Source organism: Odocoileus virginianus, chromosome 6 (assembly GCF_023699985.2).
Source record: "Odocoileus virginianus isolate 20LAN1187 ecotype Illinois chromosome 6, Ovbor_1.2, whole genome shotgun sequence".
Lineage (NCBI taxonomy): Eukaryota > Metazoa > Chordata > Mammalia > Artiodactyla > Cervidae > Odocoileus > Odocoileus virginianus.
The window spans coordinates 4,639,348-4,657,262 of record NC_069679.1 but is presented as its reverse complement, the minus strand read 5'-3'; the positions used below and the strand labels follow the sequence as shown (position 1 = coordinate 4,657,262).

The 17,915-nt window shown below is 46.4% G+C and overlaps 1 protein-coding gene across 1 annotated transcript in view; it reads left to right on the top strand.

Annotated features, from left to right (window-relative positions):
• The window catches only part of SERINC5 (serine incorporator 5), a 102,049-nt gene that overhangs the window by 42,448 nt on the left and 41,686 nt on the right, over positions 1 to 17,915 (top strand). The window contains exon 2 of the mRNA XM_020870008.2: positions 7,838 to 7,999. Coding sequence (XP_020725667.2) covers positions 7,838 to 7,999 — 162 coding nt within the window. The remainder of the gene's footprint in view (positions 1 to 7,837; positions 8,000 to 17,915) is intronic.

Genomic DNA, 17,915 nt, shown 5'->3' with positions numbered 1-17,915 from the left:
TTGGTGGTGGTGTCAGCAGGGAATTCTAGGTAATATAGGCATTGTGCTTTTTAATTTAACAAAAGAAGAGCCTGGAAGTTACTACCAGTCCTAACTCACGTTTCACTTCTGTGATCATTTCCTCATGTGCCTGGCATCAGTCCTTAGAGGAACTCTCAACCTGTTGACTTAAAAAAAAAAGCACAATGTGAAGAGTTGTGAGTCAAGTACTAGTTAGGGCAAAGTGAGGACTGCATCCCAGGAGAGAGCACCTCAGATAGCTCTGAGAAACTGCTTGAAAGAGGTAGGGGAGAAGGACAGTATATATGTGATTTTGGAAAGGGGGAGTACGTACAATCAAGCACGTTTACTTTTAGGAGGTTTCTACTAGTCTTGTGAAGCTTCTGTTAGTCACAAGAAACGGTCATCACCGTGAAGGATTTTAGTGCTTCTCGAGACATGAGGACATATAAGAATTGGGCTCATAAAATCAGCTCCTGAGAATATGTAACTATCTGAAGACCTGTCCTGCCAGTTTTCCCGGCTCAAAATGCCTCACTTCTGCTCTCCACCCTGAACTCCTTCAAGGGGAGTTGAGGTCAGCCGCTACAGCAGCATGTGATTTAATCCTTGCAGAGGTGGACGGCAAGCAAGCATCCACGGCAAGTGCCAATTTATGGTTGACAAGCCCAAGGCCAGTGGGGAGGACAGGGAGGGAGACTGGTATTTATTACTGCGGGGAGTGTGTGTGTGTGTGTGCGTGCTCCTTAGATAAGAGAGGAAAACTCACACTGGGGGGAAGGCCCAGCTCCAGGAAGCAGCAAGAGGCTGGCTTCTCCTTTCATGTGTACTGTGCTCACCCTCCTCCTTGGACAAAGCACCTTCTATTTAGAAAAGCCTTTACTCTTCATGCTGTGGTTATTTCAAAGGAAGTTAGATATAGGGTGTGAACAGCTCTTTGAAATTTTTTCTTTTTCACTATGTTTGAGGGAGGGGGAGTTCTTCAGAAAGAGAAATCACGCAAGTCAATGCCACATTGCAAATACTTCTATATCAATATCTCAAAGCATAGTTACTTTTCTTAAATAGTGTACTTTCTTTTTTTAACCACAAGGGTGATACACGCACATGGTTAAAAACCCAAACAGGAGAGCAGAACTGTGAGACATAGCTCTCTTACTTTCCTCCCACATCGAGGCCCAGCCTCCTAGGCCCACCCTCCAGCTGACTGATGTTAGTGGTCTTTGTAGCCACACACCCCACTTATAGACATGCATAATCGTAAAGTATCTGGCTCTGCTGACTGTGTTAGTTTACTGTCATAACCAAGTACCACAGACCGGGTGGTGTAAATAAACAACCGACATTTAATTGTTCACAGATCTGGGGCTAGAAGTCCAAGATCACGAGAGGCTTCTCTCCTTGGCTCGTGGATGGCTGACTGCCCCCTGTGGCCTCACATGGTTTTCCTTCTGAGTGTGTCCGTGTCCTAATCTCTTCTTCTTATAAGGACCCCAGTCATACTGGATTCGGGCCCACCCGATGACCTTGTTTCATCTTAACTACCTCTCTCAGGGCCCTCTGTCCAGATAGTCACGTGCAGAGATGCAGGGCATTAGGACTTCAGCACGTGACGAGAGGAATGAGGTTAAGGACACAATTCTTCCCGTAACGCTGCCTTCTTCTTTTAAACTGTGTCCTGTTGTGTGGAGAGTCCATAATTAATTTATTCAGTCCCTGTGCAGCTGGAGAATAAGACTGTTTCTATGCTTTTAATGAGCAAACTTATACTTAAATCTCTCTGCACTTGTGTAATCATACCTGCAGGATGAACTTCTGGAAGAATTGTAAACATGGTCCTCACAAAGGATTGTCTTGGGTCGCTCTTGAATGTATGCTGATTTCTTGAGGAGAAAGATTGTGTGCAGTATCTACAAACTCAAGGCCTGAATAATGAGCTCTCTGTGATACAGTGTGGGCGTGAGAGATTCAGAGTACGGCATGTGACATGTGCCCTTGGCCCTGTGGAGTGGGGTTGTGAGCCCTTTCGTTTGAGGAGTGTTGCTGTTAGGAATTTATCATATGTTATTCATTTAGCATCCGTTTATTGAGCCATTGATGGGCACTGTTTTGTTCATATGTTGTTTGTTTTTCGATACATTTTATTTTTAAGATGTTTGGGGTTCCAGCAAAATGGAAAGGCAGAGACAGAGACTTCAAACATAATCCATTCTTCTTCACACCACCACAGCTCTCCCATTATTCACACCCCCCACTAGAGTGGTACATTCATTACACACACAGCTCTCCCACTATTCCCATCCCCTGCCAGAGTGGTATATTCATTACACACACAACTCTCCCATTATTCACACCCCCCACCAGAGTGGTCCCTTCATTACACACACAGCTCTCCCACTATTCACAACCCCCGCCAGAGTGGTACATTCATTACACACACAGCTCTCCCACTATTCCCATCCCCTGCCAGAGTGGTATATTCATTACACACACAACTCTCCCATTATTCACACCCCCCACCAGAGTGGTCCCTTCATTACACACACAGCTCTCCCACTATTCACAACCCCCGCCAGAGTGGTACATTCATTACACACACAGCTCTCCCACTATTCCCATCCCCTGCCAGAGTGGTATATTCATTACACACACAACTCTCCCATTATTCACACCCCCCACCAGAGTGGTCCCTTCATTACACACACAGCTCTCCCACTATTCACAACCCCCGCCAGAGTGGTACGTTCTGACACACACAGCTCTCCCACTATTCACACCCCTGCCAGAGTGGTACATTCATTACACACACAGCTCTCCCATTATTCACACCCCTGCTGGAGTGGTACATTCATTACACACAAAGCTCTCCCACTATTCCCACCCCCCGCCAGAGTGGTACATTCATCACACACACAGCTCTCCCACTATTCCCACCTCCTGCTAGAGTGATACATTCATTATGTACACCACTCTCCCACTATTCACACCCCCCACTGGAGTGGTACATTCATTACACACACAGCTCTCCCATTATTCACTCCCTCTGCCAGAGTGGTACATTCATTACACACACAGCTCTCCCACTATTCACACCCCTGCCAGAGTGGTATATTCATTATGCACACCACTCTCCCACTATTCACACCCCCCACTGGAGTGGTCCATTCATTACAGACACAGCTCTCCCATTATTCACTCCCTCTGCCAGAGTGGTATATTCATTACACACACAGCTCTTCCATTATTCACACCCCCCACCATGGTGGTATGTTCATTACAACCAGTGATCTATCATCTAAAGTCCACCGTTTATGTTAGGTTTCACTCTGGGTGTTGCACATTCTACCTTTGCTTTTTCTACCTTTTCAGTAGAAAGTTTAGGTCCTTGGGAATCAGGAGTAACAAGACACAGACATTCGTCTCCAAACTTGTGACAGCCCCAGAAGTTAGGCTGGCTAGGAGTTGGTTTCTCCAGTTTTGAAGTTGTAGGTTTGGGGAGTGCCATGTATTCAGGTCAAGAAGTAACAGTTAGAACTGGACATGGAACAACAGACTGGTTCCAATTGGGAAAGGAGTACGTCAAGGCTGTATATTGTCACCCTGCTTATTTAACTTATATGCAGAGTACATCATGTGAAATGCCAGGCTGGGTGAAGCACAAGCTGGAATCAAGAATGCTGGGAGAAATATCTATAACCACAGGTTTGCAGGTGACACCACCCTTAGACAAAAAGTGAAGAGGAACTAAAGAGCCTCTTGAAGGTGAAAAAAGAGAGTGAAAAAGCTGGCTTAAAATTCAACATTCAAAAAATGAAGATCATGGTATCTGGTCCCATCACTTCATGGCAATATGGTGGGGAAACAATGGAAACAGTGACAGACTTTATTTTCATGTGTTTCAAAATCACTGCAGATGGTGATTGCAGCCATGAAATTAAGACATTTGCTCTTTGGAAGAAAAGCTATGACAAACCTAGACAGTGTATTAAAAAGCAGAGACATTACTTTGCCAACAAAGGTCCGTCTAGTCAAAGCTATGGTTTTTCCAGTACTCATGTTTGGATATGAGAGTTGAACCATAAAGAAGTCTGAGCACCGAAGAATTGATGCAGTGCTGGAGAAGACTCTTGAGAATCCCTTGGACTGCAAAGAGATCAAACCAGTCAATTCTAAAGGAAATCAGTTCTGAATATTCATTGGAAGGACTGATGCTGAAGCTACAACACTTTGGCCACGTGATGCGAAGAATGGACTCATTGGAAAAGACCCTGATGCTGGGAAAGATTGAAGGCCGGAGGAGAAGGGGACAACAGAGGACAAGATGGTTGGACTGCATCACCGACTCAATGGACATGAGTTTGAGCAAGCTCTGGGAGAAGGTGAAAGACAAGGAAGCCTGGCATGCTGAAGTCTATGAGGTCACAAAGAGTCAGACATGACTGAGCAACTGAACAACAAATGCCCAGAGTAATAAAGCTGTAAATGTCAGGGAATAAAAGATAAACCCATTTTATAAATTATACTCTTCCAGAAAGAAGGGGTGAGTCAGCAGGGCTGTGAGATTTTCCTTGATGCTAACATAACATTACTTTTATGGATGCTGTTTTGAATTTCCACTTCCATATCAATGATAGCTTAAGATAATGAGACGTAAGAGATGTGGTTTTGTTCTCTGGGTCAAGAAGATCTCCTGGAGGAAGGCATGACAACACACTCCAGTGTTCTTGCATGGAGAGTCCCATGGACAGAGGAGCCCGGCAGACCACAGTCCATGGGGCCGCAAAGAGCCGGACATAACTGAAGTGACTTAGCACACACATGGTACACTTCTACTGTTTGTGATTGGCCTAGTTTTCTTTGATAAATAACTTTTAGGCTAGTAGAGCTCTGCTATTTGATTCTAATATTAGGCATGTGTATGTATATATGAGCACACATCTATATCTGTCTATCTATATGTGTATGTGTATGTGGTGATGGTTTAGTTGCTAAGTCATGTCTGACTCTTTTGTGACCCGATGGACTATAGCCCGCTGGCTGCTCTGTCCATAGGATTTCCCAGGCAAGAATACTGGAGTGGGTTGCCATTTCCTCCTCTAGGGCACCCAGGGATCAAACCCGCATCTCCTGCATTGCAGGTGGATTCTTTATCACTGAGCCACCAGGGAAACTCATATGTATATACGCATAAATACCATATATAGAGTGAAAGTGAAAAATGAGAATTTTGTTGACTTGAGTTGCAAGTTAAGTTTTCTTTGGGGGCAAAATGAGGACTGTGGCCTGGGAGACAGCGTTTCAGATAGCTCTGAGAACCTGCTCTGAGGAGGTGAGGGGGAGCTCGGATATACAGGAGCTTTGCAACAGAGGGCAGGCATTCTGAATATCAGAAGATTACTATCCCAAGAAGTTTGGCACCTTGCTATGTATGGGGAGATGCAAGAGTTGGGTCTCATTGAAATTATTCCTTTGATATATATCTCAGCTATTTGGGGCATGTATCTTGTGTTTTCACATCCTGAGTTTCCATAGAGCTCCTGGCTGACATTGGAGACTGCAATTGCTGATGACTGTCAGATATTTGTTTACTGATATGGCCGGAAATACTTCCATTTTCCAACTAAAAAATTAGGTCTATACAATGATACATGACTTTAAAAATGATAGGATTAAATCAATATGATTTTCTCTTCACTTTTCATAATCATATTCCTCTGTTACTGTTTGTCTTTAAATGATTAATTAGGCTCACAGTATATCTGCATCTGTTCATTTTTCTCTCTGTGGAGATAGTAAGTATAAAGGTTGATTCTGCTGTGGGTAAGTTTTATCATGGTATGTATCACCTGCTTCTAAATATTTCTTTTTCCATGTAGGATAAATATTTGATCACATTTGAATTTGAAATACAGTAAAACTGGTTATCTAAGACCATGGAGCATAAAGAGTTAGCAACCAGCAAATGAGGCAGTTGGGAAGGAATTTGGAAGGCAGAGGAGGAGGGAGGCAGGGCTGGGAGAGGAGCCAGCTAAGCCAGTGGGAGGAGCAGAGAGGGGGCTGCAAGGGAGAGAAAAGAAAAATTGGGGCACGTGAGTGGAAAGGGATCGGGAAATCAAAGACCGAGACTGTGGCTGAGCGAACTGTGGCGGAGGGTGGCCTGTAAGAACACCACAAAGGCAGCGGTGTTAGGGCTCCACTGTGCCATCTGTTAGCTCAGCCCGATAGAGTAGCTGATCTTGCAAAGCAGTGGCCCGGCCTTACGAGGCCAGAAGAGTCTTGAGGAAAGTGGCTTAGAAAACTGCATGTAAGATGGAAAGAGTGCATTAAGAAATTTCAAGTAATGAAATAGTGCAGAATGACAAAGGGCTTAAACAACAACGATTTCCTTAAGTATATTAAATAATTTGGGAAATGTGTATGTTTCCAAGATCTGTCCTAATGATTACAGTCTATTGTCATCTTACACCTATGATCTCTTCTTACCGTAAGTGATGTTTACAGTATAGCCTTCTAATTGATGCTTGTTTTGAAGCCGAGCAAAACTCTGAGCTTCCTGCTAAATCATGATCAAAAGATTGTATTATTAGGTTTTTATATATAGTGTTAAAACACATAGGTTTGGTGGTTATTTGTAGTTTATGGTAATCTCTTTTGTATTTCTCCCTATCTACTAAAGAGCAATTTCTCCCTAAAACCAGGTATGTCTGATTAGGTTATCCAAGAGACCACCAGTACATTAAGTACTGTTACCACCCTTACTCTAATACATGAGGAGTCTGAGTCTTGAAAAGTAAGGAAACTTGCTCAGGGCTCATAGCTAATAGGTTACAGAGCCAGGTCCCAAATCCAGGCTGGCTGAATACTTTGATCTTTTAACAACACTGTTTTCTTGCCTGGTGCTTACTAAAGAATAGTTTCCATTTAGGGCAGTGAAAATACTCTAGTACTATAATGATGGATAGATATCATTGGACATTTATCTAAACCCATTACATTCAGGACACCAAGAATGGACCCTTACGTAAACCATGGACTTGGTGTGATTATGAGGTGCCAGTGCAAGTTCATCCTTGGTAAAATTATTTAAAAAATGTATCATTCTGGTCAATGATATTGATAGTGGGAGAGACTATACATGTGTGGGAATAGGGAGCATGTGGAACATCTCTATGCTTTCCCCTTAATTTTGTTGTAAAACCTAAAACTACTCTTAAAAAAAAACAAACTGAAAAACTCTTCAAGGAAAAAAAAAATTAACACCAGACCCAAACCTGAAAACTTAGTCCCTGTTTTATTTAATATTCTCAAGTCAAATCATGTCCAGTTGCATTGACCAGTAAAGCCCTGTCTAGCCGCACTCTTGAGCCAAATCTCTGATAGGTGCCTGTGTCTTCTGTGCTTCCTGTTTGTGGTAATCGGCCCCCTCCGGCCCCCGCCCCAATCCCCACCATGCCATGCAGTTCGTTCTTTGGCTGTGGATTTTGACAGGGTCTCTCTTGGGCTCAGCTTCTCGGTTTTCCCGCCCTTCCCACTTCACTTGGTTCTTCTAGGTCTCGGCTCCTTGTGCTGTTCCCTGTTGTTTTTGTCTGAGTGATCACAGTGCTTCGGGTGAAGGGTGCCTTTTCTCTTTGGCTATTGGGCATCTCCCAAGCCTCACCGTGTTTATCAAAGACAACGTCAGACCAATCCTGGCCACAGCTTTGTTCACACACTCAGATGTTCACACATGTCCTGTGGGTAGGGCACTTCGGAAGGGTGGTGGCTCACCCGCGGAGGCCTGGGCTCAGCAGGTCTGTAAAGGAGAGGCTCTGAGAAGACGCTCTGTGTTCTTTCCTAGTTGGCCTGCTGCTGTGGGAACGCTGGCTGCTCCTACTGCTGTGGCCCCAAGGTCCGTCAGTCCCGGAGTACCCGCTTCATGTACGCGCTCTACTTCATCCTGGTCGTCATCATCTGCTGCATCATGATGTCCAACACCGTGGCTAACGAGATGCGGGAGCATGTAAGTCAGCCCCTTCCGCTCGGCCCGTCACCGGCGATGGCTGATGAGGCGGTGTGGGAAGTATTCGGTGTAGAACAAGGGGCGCAGCCACCCAGGGTGGTTTGGGGTTACACCTGCTCTTCCTGAACCTTGCTGACGCCTCTTCAACGCTTTCTTTCTAAGCAGGGCAAACCTTTCACCATCTTGATCTTTAGTGGTAGGTCAGATGCCTTCCGATGTCTTAGCTTTGTTGATGGCTGTTCCTGATTAGATGTGTAGTCTTTCCTTGTAGACTTTTGTACTTTTCCCTGGTCCTAAGGATGATGGCCAGTGTCTCCAGTCACAGCTATTATACAAACACTTAACGTGGCCAATGTGGTAAAGCCTAGACCATCCCACAGAAAATGAGGAGTGGGCTAAGGGAGGGTTTTACTTTTCTGGACATGTCACGTGTAGGGTGGGTGTTTCCAGGGGGTGAAGGATGGATTTTCTTCCAGTCATTGCCTGGGCAGTGTCTGCAAAGGTATCCCTGGTACATGATGCTGAGAGGGACACATATAGGACCTGTTTCTGGAATTTGCTCATAATGGGCCTGATGATGGGGGGATGGATTGGGGATTCTGAGGGAGCCCAATAAATAATGCCATCCTTCCCTTCTCAGGTTCTGAATAAATTGACAAAAAAATACTACAATGTCAGCATGTAGATACAAACATCACGTTTATCCCTCCAAAAGCTGGTATAAGGTAGCGTGACTCATATTTGCAAGGAAGTGCGCTTCCTACTACTGATCCCCAAAATGAGTCAGACTTGACCCACCTGGGGACCCCAGCTGAACCAGGGAACTCTTCCTTTGCAGGGGCACATTTGCTGCCGGCGTGTTCTCTGGGGACAGCTCTCCTCGGAGGGAATGGGGGAGAAAAAGGCTGACCAGCCAGACCCCATTTGCCCCACAGACTTAGCGCTTAGCGCTGCATCTTCCAGGAGCCCAGACCCATCTTCCCTTGCCCAGAGTGGCAAGGTCAGACAGTGTCCTGCTGGAGCCATGGAGATGGTGCCATCAGGAGCAGCTCCCAAGGAAGTGTTTGTTCCCTCCAACTTTAGGCTGCAAGTGCAGACTATTTTAAATGTACTCAAGGGCTTCAGAAAAACTATTTTCTTAGAAGTACTTGTTACAGTCTTACCCATTAGCTAAGGTAGGCCCTTGGAAGTTTTCTGTTGGGTAAGGCTCTTATCACTGGGGTTGTATGGTCTGGAATATATTGGAACTAATGTCAAAATTTGTGAAATTTAGATTCTCCTCTGATTGCTTTAAACAACAGATCTCTGCTCAGTAAGGCCCTGCGTTGGGAGCTGTGGGGCCTTCAAAGTTGAGAGAAAAAAAGCTTGTAACTCAGAAGACTGGTATAAAGTCTCCTGAGGCTTAAAACCAGGTAGAAATTGTGCCTTATGAGAGGATGCATGAAGTGCTGTGAAGTTTGGCGGCAGGGAGAGCAAGGGCCAAAGCTGCTTTGTTCGACTACACCAGGTCCTACTGTGTCTCAGTTGTGTTTGCCACTCCTGTCTTCCTCTTACCATGGTTTACTCTTGAATGTTTGTGACAAGAAGTTTGAGAGGAGGAATATTTGAAAGAGTAGATTTAACTCTTAACTTTGATTACTTCAGCTTTTCAGGTAACTTAATGTTCTCTTTTTAAATGAACCAACATTGGTTTAGGGACCCAGCGTGTCCATGGGACTCTTAAGAAACTTTCAGGCTCTGGAGATTAGGTTTTGGATCTCAGATACACGGTCTCCTTAGAGATAAACCCATCAGAAATGTTACTGGAGGTAAAGCTAATTTGGGAATGACAGGACATATTTTAGGATGTGAGTTTAATAATAATAATTTGTAACATTTGATTGTCATCCAAGTAACCTACCTCATGGAACAATCCCCAACAACTCCAGCCAGTATTTATGGTTTCTGGCTGTTTGCAGAGCATTTAGGAAACAGAAGATTTGGTTTTTTGTTTTTTGGTTTTTTTTTAAGAAAAAAAAATGGGGGGGCGGGGAGAAACAGAAGGTGCTGACCAATGTTGCTAGAGAAGCTTCATGAAAGAGGGACTCATGTGATGATAATGAGTATCTCAGTTGCTGATATCTGTTGGGTGATACCATGTGCCAGGTTTTATTTTAAGCATTTTACTTGAATCATTTCAGTTCATCACTGCTGTACTCAGCCTGAGCAATAGGTCCTGCCGCTGGCCCTGCTCTACAGATGAAGAAACCGAGGCTCAGCGTCGCTTACATACCTTGCCCAAGGTCTCTCGCTGCAGGTGGGGGAGTTGGGATTTGAACCTAGGCTGACTGAGTTCTTAGTGACTCGGCTCTGTGGGGAGAACAAGGACAGGCATGTGTAGAAGGACAGGGAGGAGACGTGGGCAGGAATTTCAGGGCTCAGGTGAGGCATTTGGCTATGGTCTCATGGCAAATGGGAAGCCATTATAGATTCTTGAGTTAGGAGGCCGTTGTCATAGAAACAGGCTGGGATACTTAGGGGGGTGAGGGCAGCAGTGATGTGTGTGCAGAGCGGAGGGAGGGAAGGGGCAACCCTCACAGAGGCTCTTGTGAATGTTTCTGTGCCTGCCCCCTGAATGTACTTATTTGAAAATGGTTTGGCTGGGCTTTCTGCATAGGGAATGAGGCTCCTGTGGGTGAAACCAACCTTTTTCCATCTCTGAGGTCTTACAGGGTTGGGCGGCCAGCTGGTCACAAAGTCAGTTTGTTTCTTGGCCTATGGAATAGAGGCTGACTTCATCCTCAGGCCTTGCTGGAGGGCCGGCGCTGAAAGGTCCCCTTGTGGGGACACACACTGGGCTTCGCTGCAGCCCTTGCCTGCTCTTTGCTGGCCCGTGGAGATGTCGGAGGATGTGGGAGAAGGAGGGGAAAGCACGTATCCTTTCCCCAGTCTGGGTGGGAGTGTGTAATTGCTCCTCAGCAGCCTTGCCTTCGTGCGCGGCGGCCAGGGCTCCGTGCAGAGCCTCGCAGGCCTCTGGTGTGAGGGTGAAGGGCACGAGGCAGCGTCTTTTCAGTGGTTTTCAGTTTGCGCCTTGGCTGCAGAACGTGGCGGGTGTTGAAGTCTGAGCAAGAGGGAGCTGCCAGGAGCTGCTGGGCCAGACTTCGTCCTGCCTCTTCTCACTGTTTCTGCAGACCTGTGGAAGTTTTGTAATCGAATCCCACTGACCCTCAAAGTCAGATTCCCGGGGGGTCCTCAGGCCCTTTGCTGGATCCCCAGGTTGGGAAGTCTGCTGTGGGGTCTAGAACTTTTGCAACAGTGCAAGAACTTCTCGGGTATAATTGTTCTCCAGTTTGTGGAGGACCCACCCGGCGACCTCCTCCCCGAGGACGCATGCCACGTGCCGCGCCTCCCAGGAGCGCTGCTGCCCGTGGCCCATCCCTGCGGCAGGCCACTGCTGACCTGAGCCTCTGCAAAAGGCCCTCAGACCCAGGCAGGGCTGGCGCAGCTCTTGCGGGGTCACTGCCCCTTTCCCTGGGTCCTGGTGCACACAGGTTTGGTGTGTGCCCTCCTGGAGTCTCTGGTGGATCTGCAGTTTGATTTTGAACGTCATTGTGCCCCTCCTACCGTCTCGTTGGGGCTTCTCCTTTGTCCTTGGTCGTGCAGTGTTGTTTTGGTGGGTTGCCACATTCTCCTGTCAATGGCTGTTCAGCAGCGAGTTGCGATCTTGGTGTTCTCCCAGGAGAAGATGAGCGCGCGTCCTCCCTTCTCCCCCTCAGGAACCTCCTGTTTCTCATGAGCACTCTGATTCTGCTGTGCTGGTTGACCTGGGGGTGATTTGTCTTCTCCTGTGAGCATTTTTCCCATCTCAAAACATACTATCCATTTTATTGCAAGTCATTGTCGTCAGTAACTGTGTAAATTCACTCAGAAATAGTCTTGAGATATTTGATGCCTGTGGGGGTTAAAAATCCACTATAGAACGGAGGAGAACAACTAGAAAATGGGTGAGAGATGTAAGCCTTCTGCCCAGCACCAGCGAATCAAGATGTAACTTCTGGGTGGAGGGATGCTGACGCTGAGGTTTGGGCATCCTGGGTGTGCGAGGGAAGGCTCTTCTTGTTTCCTGTGGGATAGGAGCTCTGAAGTCTAAGCCAGTGCTGGAGAAGGGAGGACAGGGCATATGTGGCCCTTGGGGCTGCCTCCCTATGAGCTGTGTGCCAGGTCCAGGTAGGAAGAGCCCGCAGGCCCCTGCACTGGAGCATCTCAGATCCGTCTCCTGCATCCTGTGTTCACCTGGTCCCCAGGCTGACTCATTGATGGGGTGGTAGGTGGTGCCTGAGATAGCTGAATCTTTGTGTCTTACTTTTTTTCAGAACCAAAACACATATTCCCTATTGTGGAAGACCAGTGTTTGTGGTGGTGGTGTAGTGTGTGTGGGTTCGCTTGAAATTTAAAATTTGAAGGATCATCACCAGCCCAGGTTGGATGCATGAGACAAGTGCTCGGGCCTGGTGCACTGGGAAGACCCAGAGGGATCGGGTGGAGAGGGAGGTGGGAGGGGGGACCGGGATGGGGAATACATGTAAATCCATGGCTAATTCATTTCAATGTATGACAAAAACCACTGCAATGTTGTAAAGTAATTAGCCTCCAACTAATAAAAATAAATAGAAAAAAAAATAAAATAAAATTTGAAGGATCATACCTTGTATTGAGAGGAGAAGCTACTATGATCTTTGGTTTTGATAGCAGTAGTTTTTTTGGTTCCTTCATTTGTTGTAAAAAGTGTTACGTTTTATAGTCTTACTTGATCTCTTTTGGAAGCATGTTTTGCTTTATATACATGACTTCCTGCTGGTGAGTTTAGGTCATTTTCTTCTGAGTGAGTAGGAATGTGAAATTGCATCCTTCCTATGATTGGATGAAAAGAGCATTTTGGTTCTTTACAGCACAGGATGATAATGTAGGCAGAAAACAAAGGCTGGATGAGATCCCAGAGGTGAGGGGCTGCCTCCTGCTGCAGTTCCTCAGTGTCTTAAAAGCAGCTTCTGAATTCCATTCTTTCCCTGGACTTGATAAAAGCCAGCCCCAGCCCCACCCATTAGCCAGGACCACACCCAGAGATTTCAGGTGCCCCTGGAAACCTCCTAGCCCAGGAATTGTTTGTTGGTTTACAAGCTCTTCTTGTTTGGCCTGCAGATTTTTTTTGTAATATGCAGTTGGCTGCCTTTAGAGGGCCAAGCGTGCTAGTTCACCGTAGGCCCCATCCCTGGATGCTTACCTCTATCCTTACTTCTTGCTTCCCAAGAAAGGCATTTGGATGTGCATCTCCTGAAACAGCTTAAACTCCGCGTGTACAAGTTTCTGAAAAGGCTTGTACGTATCAGAATGGACCCCAGGCTCGTTGCCCAGCCTGATGAGGAGGGAGGTTGCTGAGTGTGCTCAGTGGTCTGTGTGGTTCCGTGCGCACAGGCCCAGGCTGGACCCGAGAAGCCCCTTCCTGCCGTGGCTGGTCTGCCCTTGGCTTGCTGGAACCGGGTGTTTTTATCCAAGCAGCCGTTTAGAAATCATCCTGGTCACTTTGGTCCAGTGGACCCAGTGGACTGCTCAGTCCCAGGACCAGTGTGGGTTGGAAGTGGGACACTGATGGGATCTGAGTCTGGCCCCCTTTGCAGTTACACTCCCAGGTTACAGTCATCACCTCCCCCACCTTAAAAAAATTTTAAGTATATATTCTAATCACAATTTCTACAGTTATTATGAAGTCCAAATTTGCTAGGGAAGGGGGACAGGGATGGATGTTGAGGCTGCCAGCTATGATTTAGGCCCTTGGAATGGAGGTAGCAGGATGGGCTTAAAGGATTTTTCTCTATTTATTCAGAAAATCCAGTCTCTCTCAACACATCCCCTAGAGCTGATGTATAAATTATCTTTGGCCTGTATCTCCCAGTCATTTTCACTGTTCATTAGAAGGAGAAGAAGATGTGTTAATGGGAAATTCTTGTATATTAGCTGTATTAGCATAAGATTATTTGGAAGTAGATGGATGAAAATGAAATAAAGAAGTACTATTTATAGCCAGGCTTGTTCCAAGCCACATCTGTATCTGGTGATTCCCCCCACCCCCGGCAGTGAAGAGGTCACGTCCTGGCCTGATCCTTTCCTGAGGCGGTGCTTTCATTTCTGGCCTTGCTTATTCACATCCTAATGTGTCTGCTGGTTGAGGCACGCCTTTCTCAGGACAGGCCCGGGATCCTGACAGGTGATCCTCCCCACGTTTTCCAGGTCCGGTGCTGACCACACACTTCCCCACAAAGTTCGTAAAGTGCTGGGTTTCCACGTAGCTGTCAGGCAGTTCTGCTTCAGCGCCCGCAGGCTTCCTGATGTCACATACCGGGTCTCATGTTTAGACTCGGATTGTTCTCCTGTCCCCGGCTTCACACGTTTACTTCCCTCAGACTTCTTTCTCTAGATAACTATCCCCATGGGTGACCTGAGGATGTTGTTGGAACTTGTATTTCTCCCAGATGGTACCCCATTTTCAAATTCCGGAGTCCCCACAGACTGTCGAACTCAGGAGCTACTTGCCTCAGAGAAAAACTTAGATTTCAGAATGCTCTCCCAAGTACACCTGTGGTCAGTTCAGTGACGTTTAGCCAGCTTTGGTGGTTCCTAGAGTTGACAGAGCTTTGATCCACTATGTTAGAGATGCTGAAATTCAGTAATGAGCTGTTCTACTTTTTATGTATAACCTGCAACATTAGGAATATGAAAGCATTAGGGACAGTATTGTTTTGGGGAAAACCCTCCTGTTCCCAGTCCCTTGCTAGTCACAGGGGATTTAAAAACAAACAGACAAACATGAAACACAGTTACTAGTTAAAGAATCTAGTTAAAAAGATAATAAATAGGGAGAAAAAAAAAAGGATGCGGCTTCTATTTATGTCTTCTCCCCAGTGAAGAGACAGCAGATACTATGTGGTATTACATGTTATGCAGAGAAAATATTGCCCTCTTTTTACAGTATAATTTGAGTAAAACATTGTTTCACAGTGGCAGAATCTTCCGTTATAATCCTAACCAGTCTCCTCTTTGACAGATGAGAGGGGTGGCCCAGGGCAGTGAGGGGGCTTGCCCAAGGCGTGACGCCAGGTAGCGCTGGACGAGGGCCCGGGACCGCTGGACCCCCGCCAGGGGCACCTCTCTGGCCTGTTCAGCTGGGTCCGGCTGTTGCTGAGACGTTCACCGAAGCAGCAGGAGAAACCTTAGCAAACACCCTTCCTCACGATTCCTGACCTTTCCTTCTGGACTTACGGCGAGGGAGAAGCATTTCCTCTGGAAAACCTGGGCCTCAGCAGCTTCCCCACCAGCCTCCCTCCCTCCTGAGAGCCAGAAGCTGGGCTCCAGGGACGACAGCTAGTCTGAAGTAGAAAATAGGGGCAACCACAAATCTAGTGTTGACTTACACGGTGGCTTTGCGTGTGAAATAGAACCTGCCTTCAAGTTGTGTTTGGTGTGACGACCTTTTCAAGGTAAACAGCAGCAATGAAAAATACTCTGCTTTCGTCACAAACACCATGTAATTTGTCACAGCACAGGATGACAGGTATTCATGCTCAAACTGGAAAGTCTGGCTCTTCGTTTGATTTTGGTCTTTACTGGTTGAATGTTAAGAGAACCTTGTACCTGAGACCTTGCAACAGGTGTTGCTGTAGCGTATTCAAGTTATAGGGAGCAGAACTCTATAGTCTCAGCTGGTATTTTCTGTCTTGTGTTAGAACAAGTGTTGAATTAGTGCCCACCGGCCCACCCCCCCCCCCCCCCCAAAAAAAAGAATTGCTGACCCAGTTATCTGACTCTGGAGTTTTTTTATTTTTTAAAATTCAGCTGAGACAGAATGCTTTTCAAAAGTCCTCCTTCTAAACAGCTGCTGAGTTCGTTGTACTGCTCTTGTTCCTTATGTCTGTCCAGCGGATCAGTGAGCAATTCTGAGGTTAAAGGTTGGTCTGGGCCATTGAACTTCAAGTTCTCTGTAGAATACAGAGGGGGAATTCTCACTGTGGCCTGATCAGAGTTAGCCAGGGCTGTGCCGGCAGTGAGATCCATCTCTTAAATCTCCTGGGTCCCCTCCGCTCTCAGTTGGGTGACTCTGGGGACACATGTTTCCCAACAGTTTTATCTTAGGTCCACATTGCATCTAGACGTAACACCACCTGGAGACGACCATCCCTGTGCCCGCCCTACCGTCCGTCGCCTCTTTCACGGCTCAGGCCCCAGCTTTCCGTACTCAGTGAGTGCAGGGAAGTGACGGTGGGAAGCAGGTTGATTCTGCAGGCAGTGATCTGAACTAATGCGAAACCCTGCTGAGAGCCTTTTTGAGTCTGAACCAAAGACAAAGAGGTTTGACCCTTGTCCAGTCATAATGAGCTTCCCAGAAGCCAGAAAACAAGAAACAATAGTTATTGTCCTTTGTCTGGAGGATCCATTATCCAGAAGCTTTTGGGGAGCATCGGAAGTTAGTAGGATCTCCGTTTCAGGATGCATCTCACTGTGGGCGAGGGACGATAAGATGTGAGAACTGAAGTTTTCCTAACCCTTTTTTCTGTCATCATCAAAAGCGTCTGTTAGGCAACAATCTGTAGAGACCTTGACGCTCTCTACAGATAAACGGGACAGACACAGGCTCACGGCTGGGAACGGCTCTGTTGTGACAACAGTGGCCTCAGATTGCTGCGAGCAGCAAACATAAGTACTGTGAATAGCTGAGTCTTAATAACAGGGTTTAAAAGACTGATTGTGTTACTTGGTTAAACTGTAATCTGAGTTCTTGTTTTTTTAAAAAAAATCTTTTAAGTCACGTAACTGATTCCTTCCTCCGTCCATTCCTTCCTCTTTCCCTTCCTCCCTCCCTTCTTTGCTGCCTACGTGAGTGCCAAGCACTGTCAGGTGCATCGGATGTGGGCGTGAGAACTGGGCCTCCTGATACACTTTCTGTGTGTAAGGCAGGCGCCCCTAGCATCAGGCCACATGTGCACGTGGTTGTTTTTGAAAGTTTAAAGTATCTGAATTCCGTTAGTGATTATTGGAGATGGTGGTGTCAGCTTAGCAGTCCCTTCTTTTGACCTCTTGGGTCACATCAGAACTCAGGAGTGCTTTTTCCCCATCCTTATGTGGGGGAACTAGGAGTCCAGGTGAGGTGGGAGGTTTGTAAAAGGGCTTAGAGTGTTGTTGCCCTCTAAAGCAGGGTTGAGCTTAATCACAAAGAGAGGTTGGGTATTTGCAGGGGTGGGGGGCGGAAGGCGAGGTTGTGGTTTTTAAATTTCAGTGAGGCTGTTTCTACAGTCTTAAAATTAAGTCTAAAATTATATCTCGCAACACGCCGGCTTTCATCAGTGTGGGTTTTATTTTTGGCTCCACAAGTCGTGTTTATATAACAGATGTGAGGGTTCTTTTTTTCTTACTATGTGGGCTTCTGACCCACAGAAAAAAAGCACTGTCCTCCACCACCCCCTCCACAAGGCTTTTTTTTTTTTTTTTTTTGTAGACAGACAAATTAAACCCTTAAGCTGTAGCCCTGAAAATAACATATGGCAGATGAACAATTTAATTCACTTAAAGCACCAAGTTCCATCTGGGGGGCAGCAGGGCATGCTCTGGAGAAGGCAGGACACTCGGGGACGACCACAGCCAATTGATCACAGCCAGCTGAGCTGGTTGCCTGTCTGCTGTTCCTTTGACTGTTGATCTATAGAATAAGTCATCACCAGTTGTCATTTGCCTTTGAGATGCTAATTTACACTTCAGCAGTTAGCACAGCTCCTCAGCTCTACTTCCTGGCCCTGGGCTGGGCAAACCTTTCCTGTAAAGAGCCAGCTAGTAAACATTTCAGTTATGAGGGCCCTGTGGTCCTTAGCAACTACTCAACTTTACAGCCAAA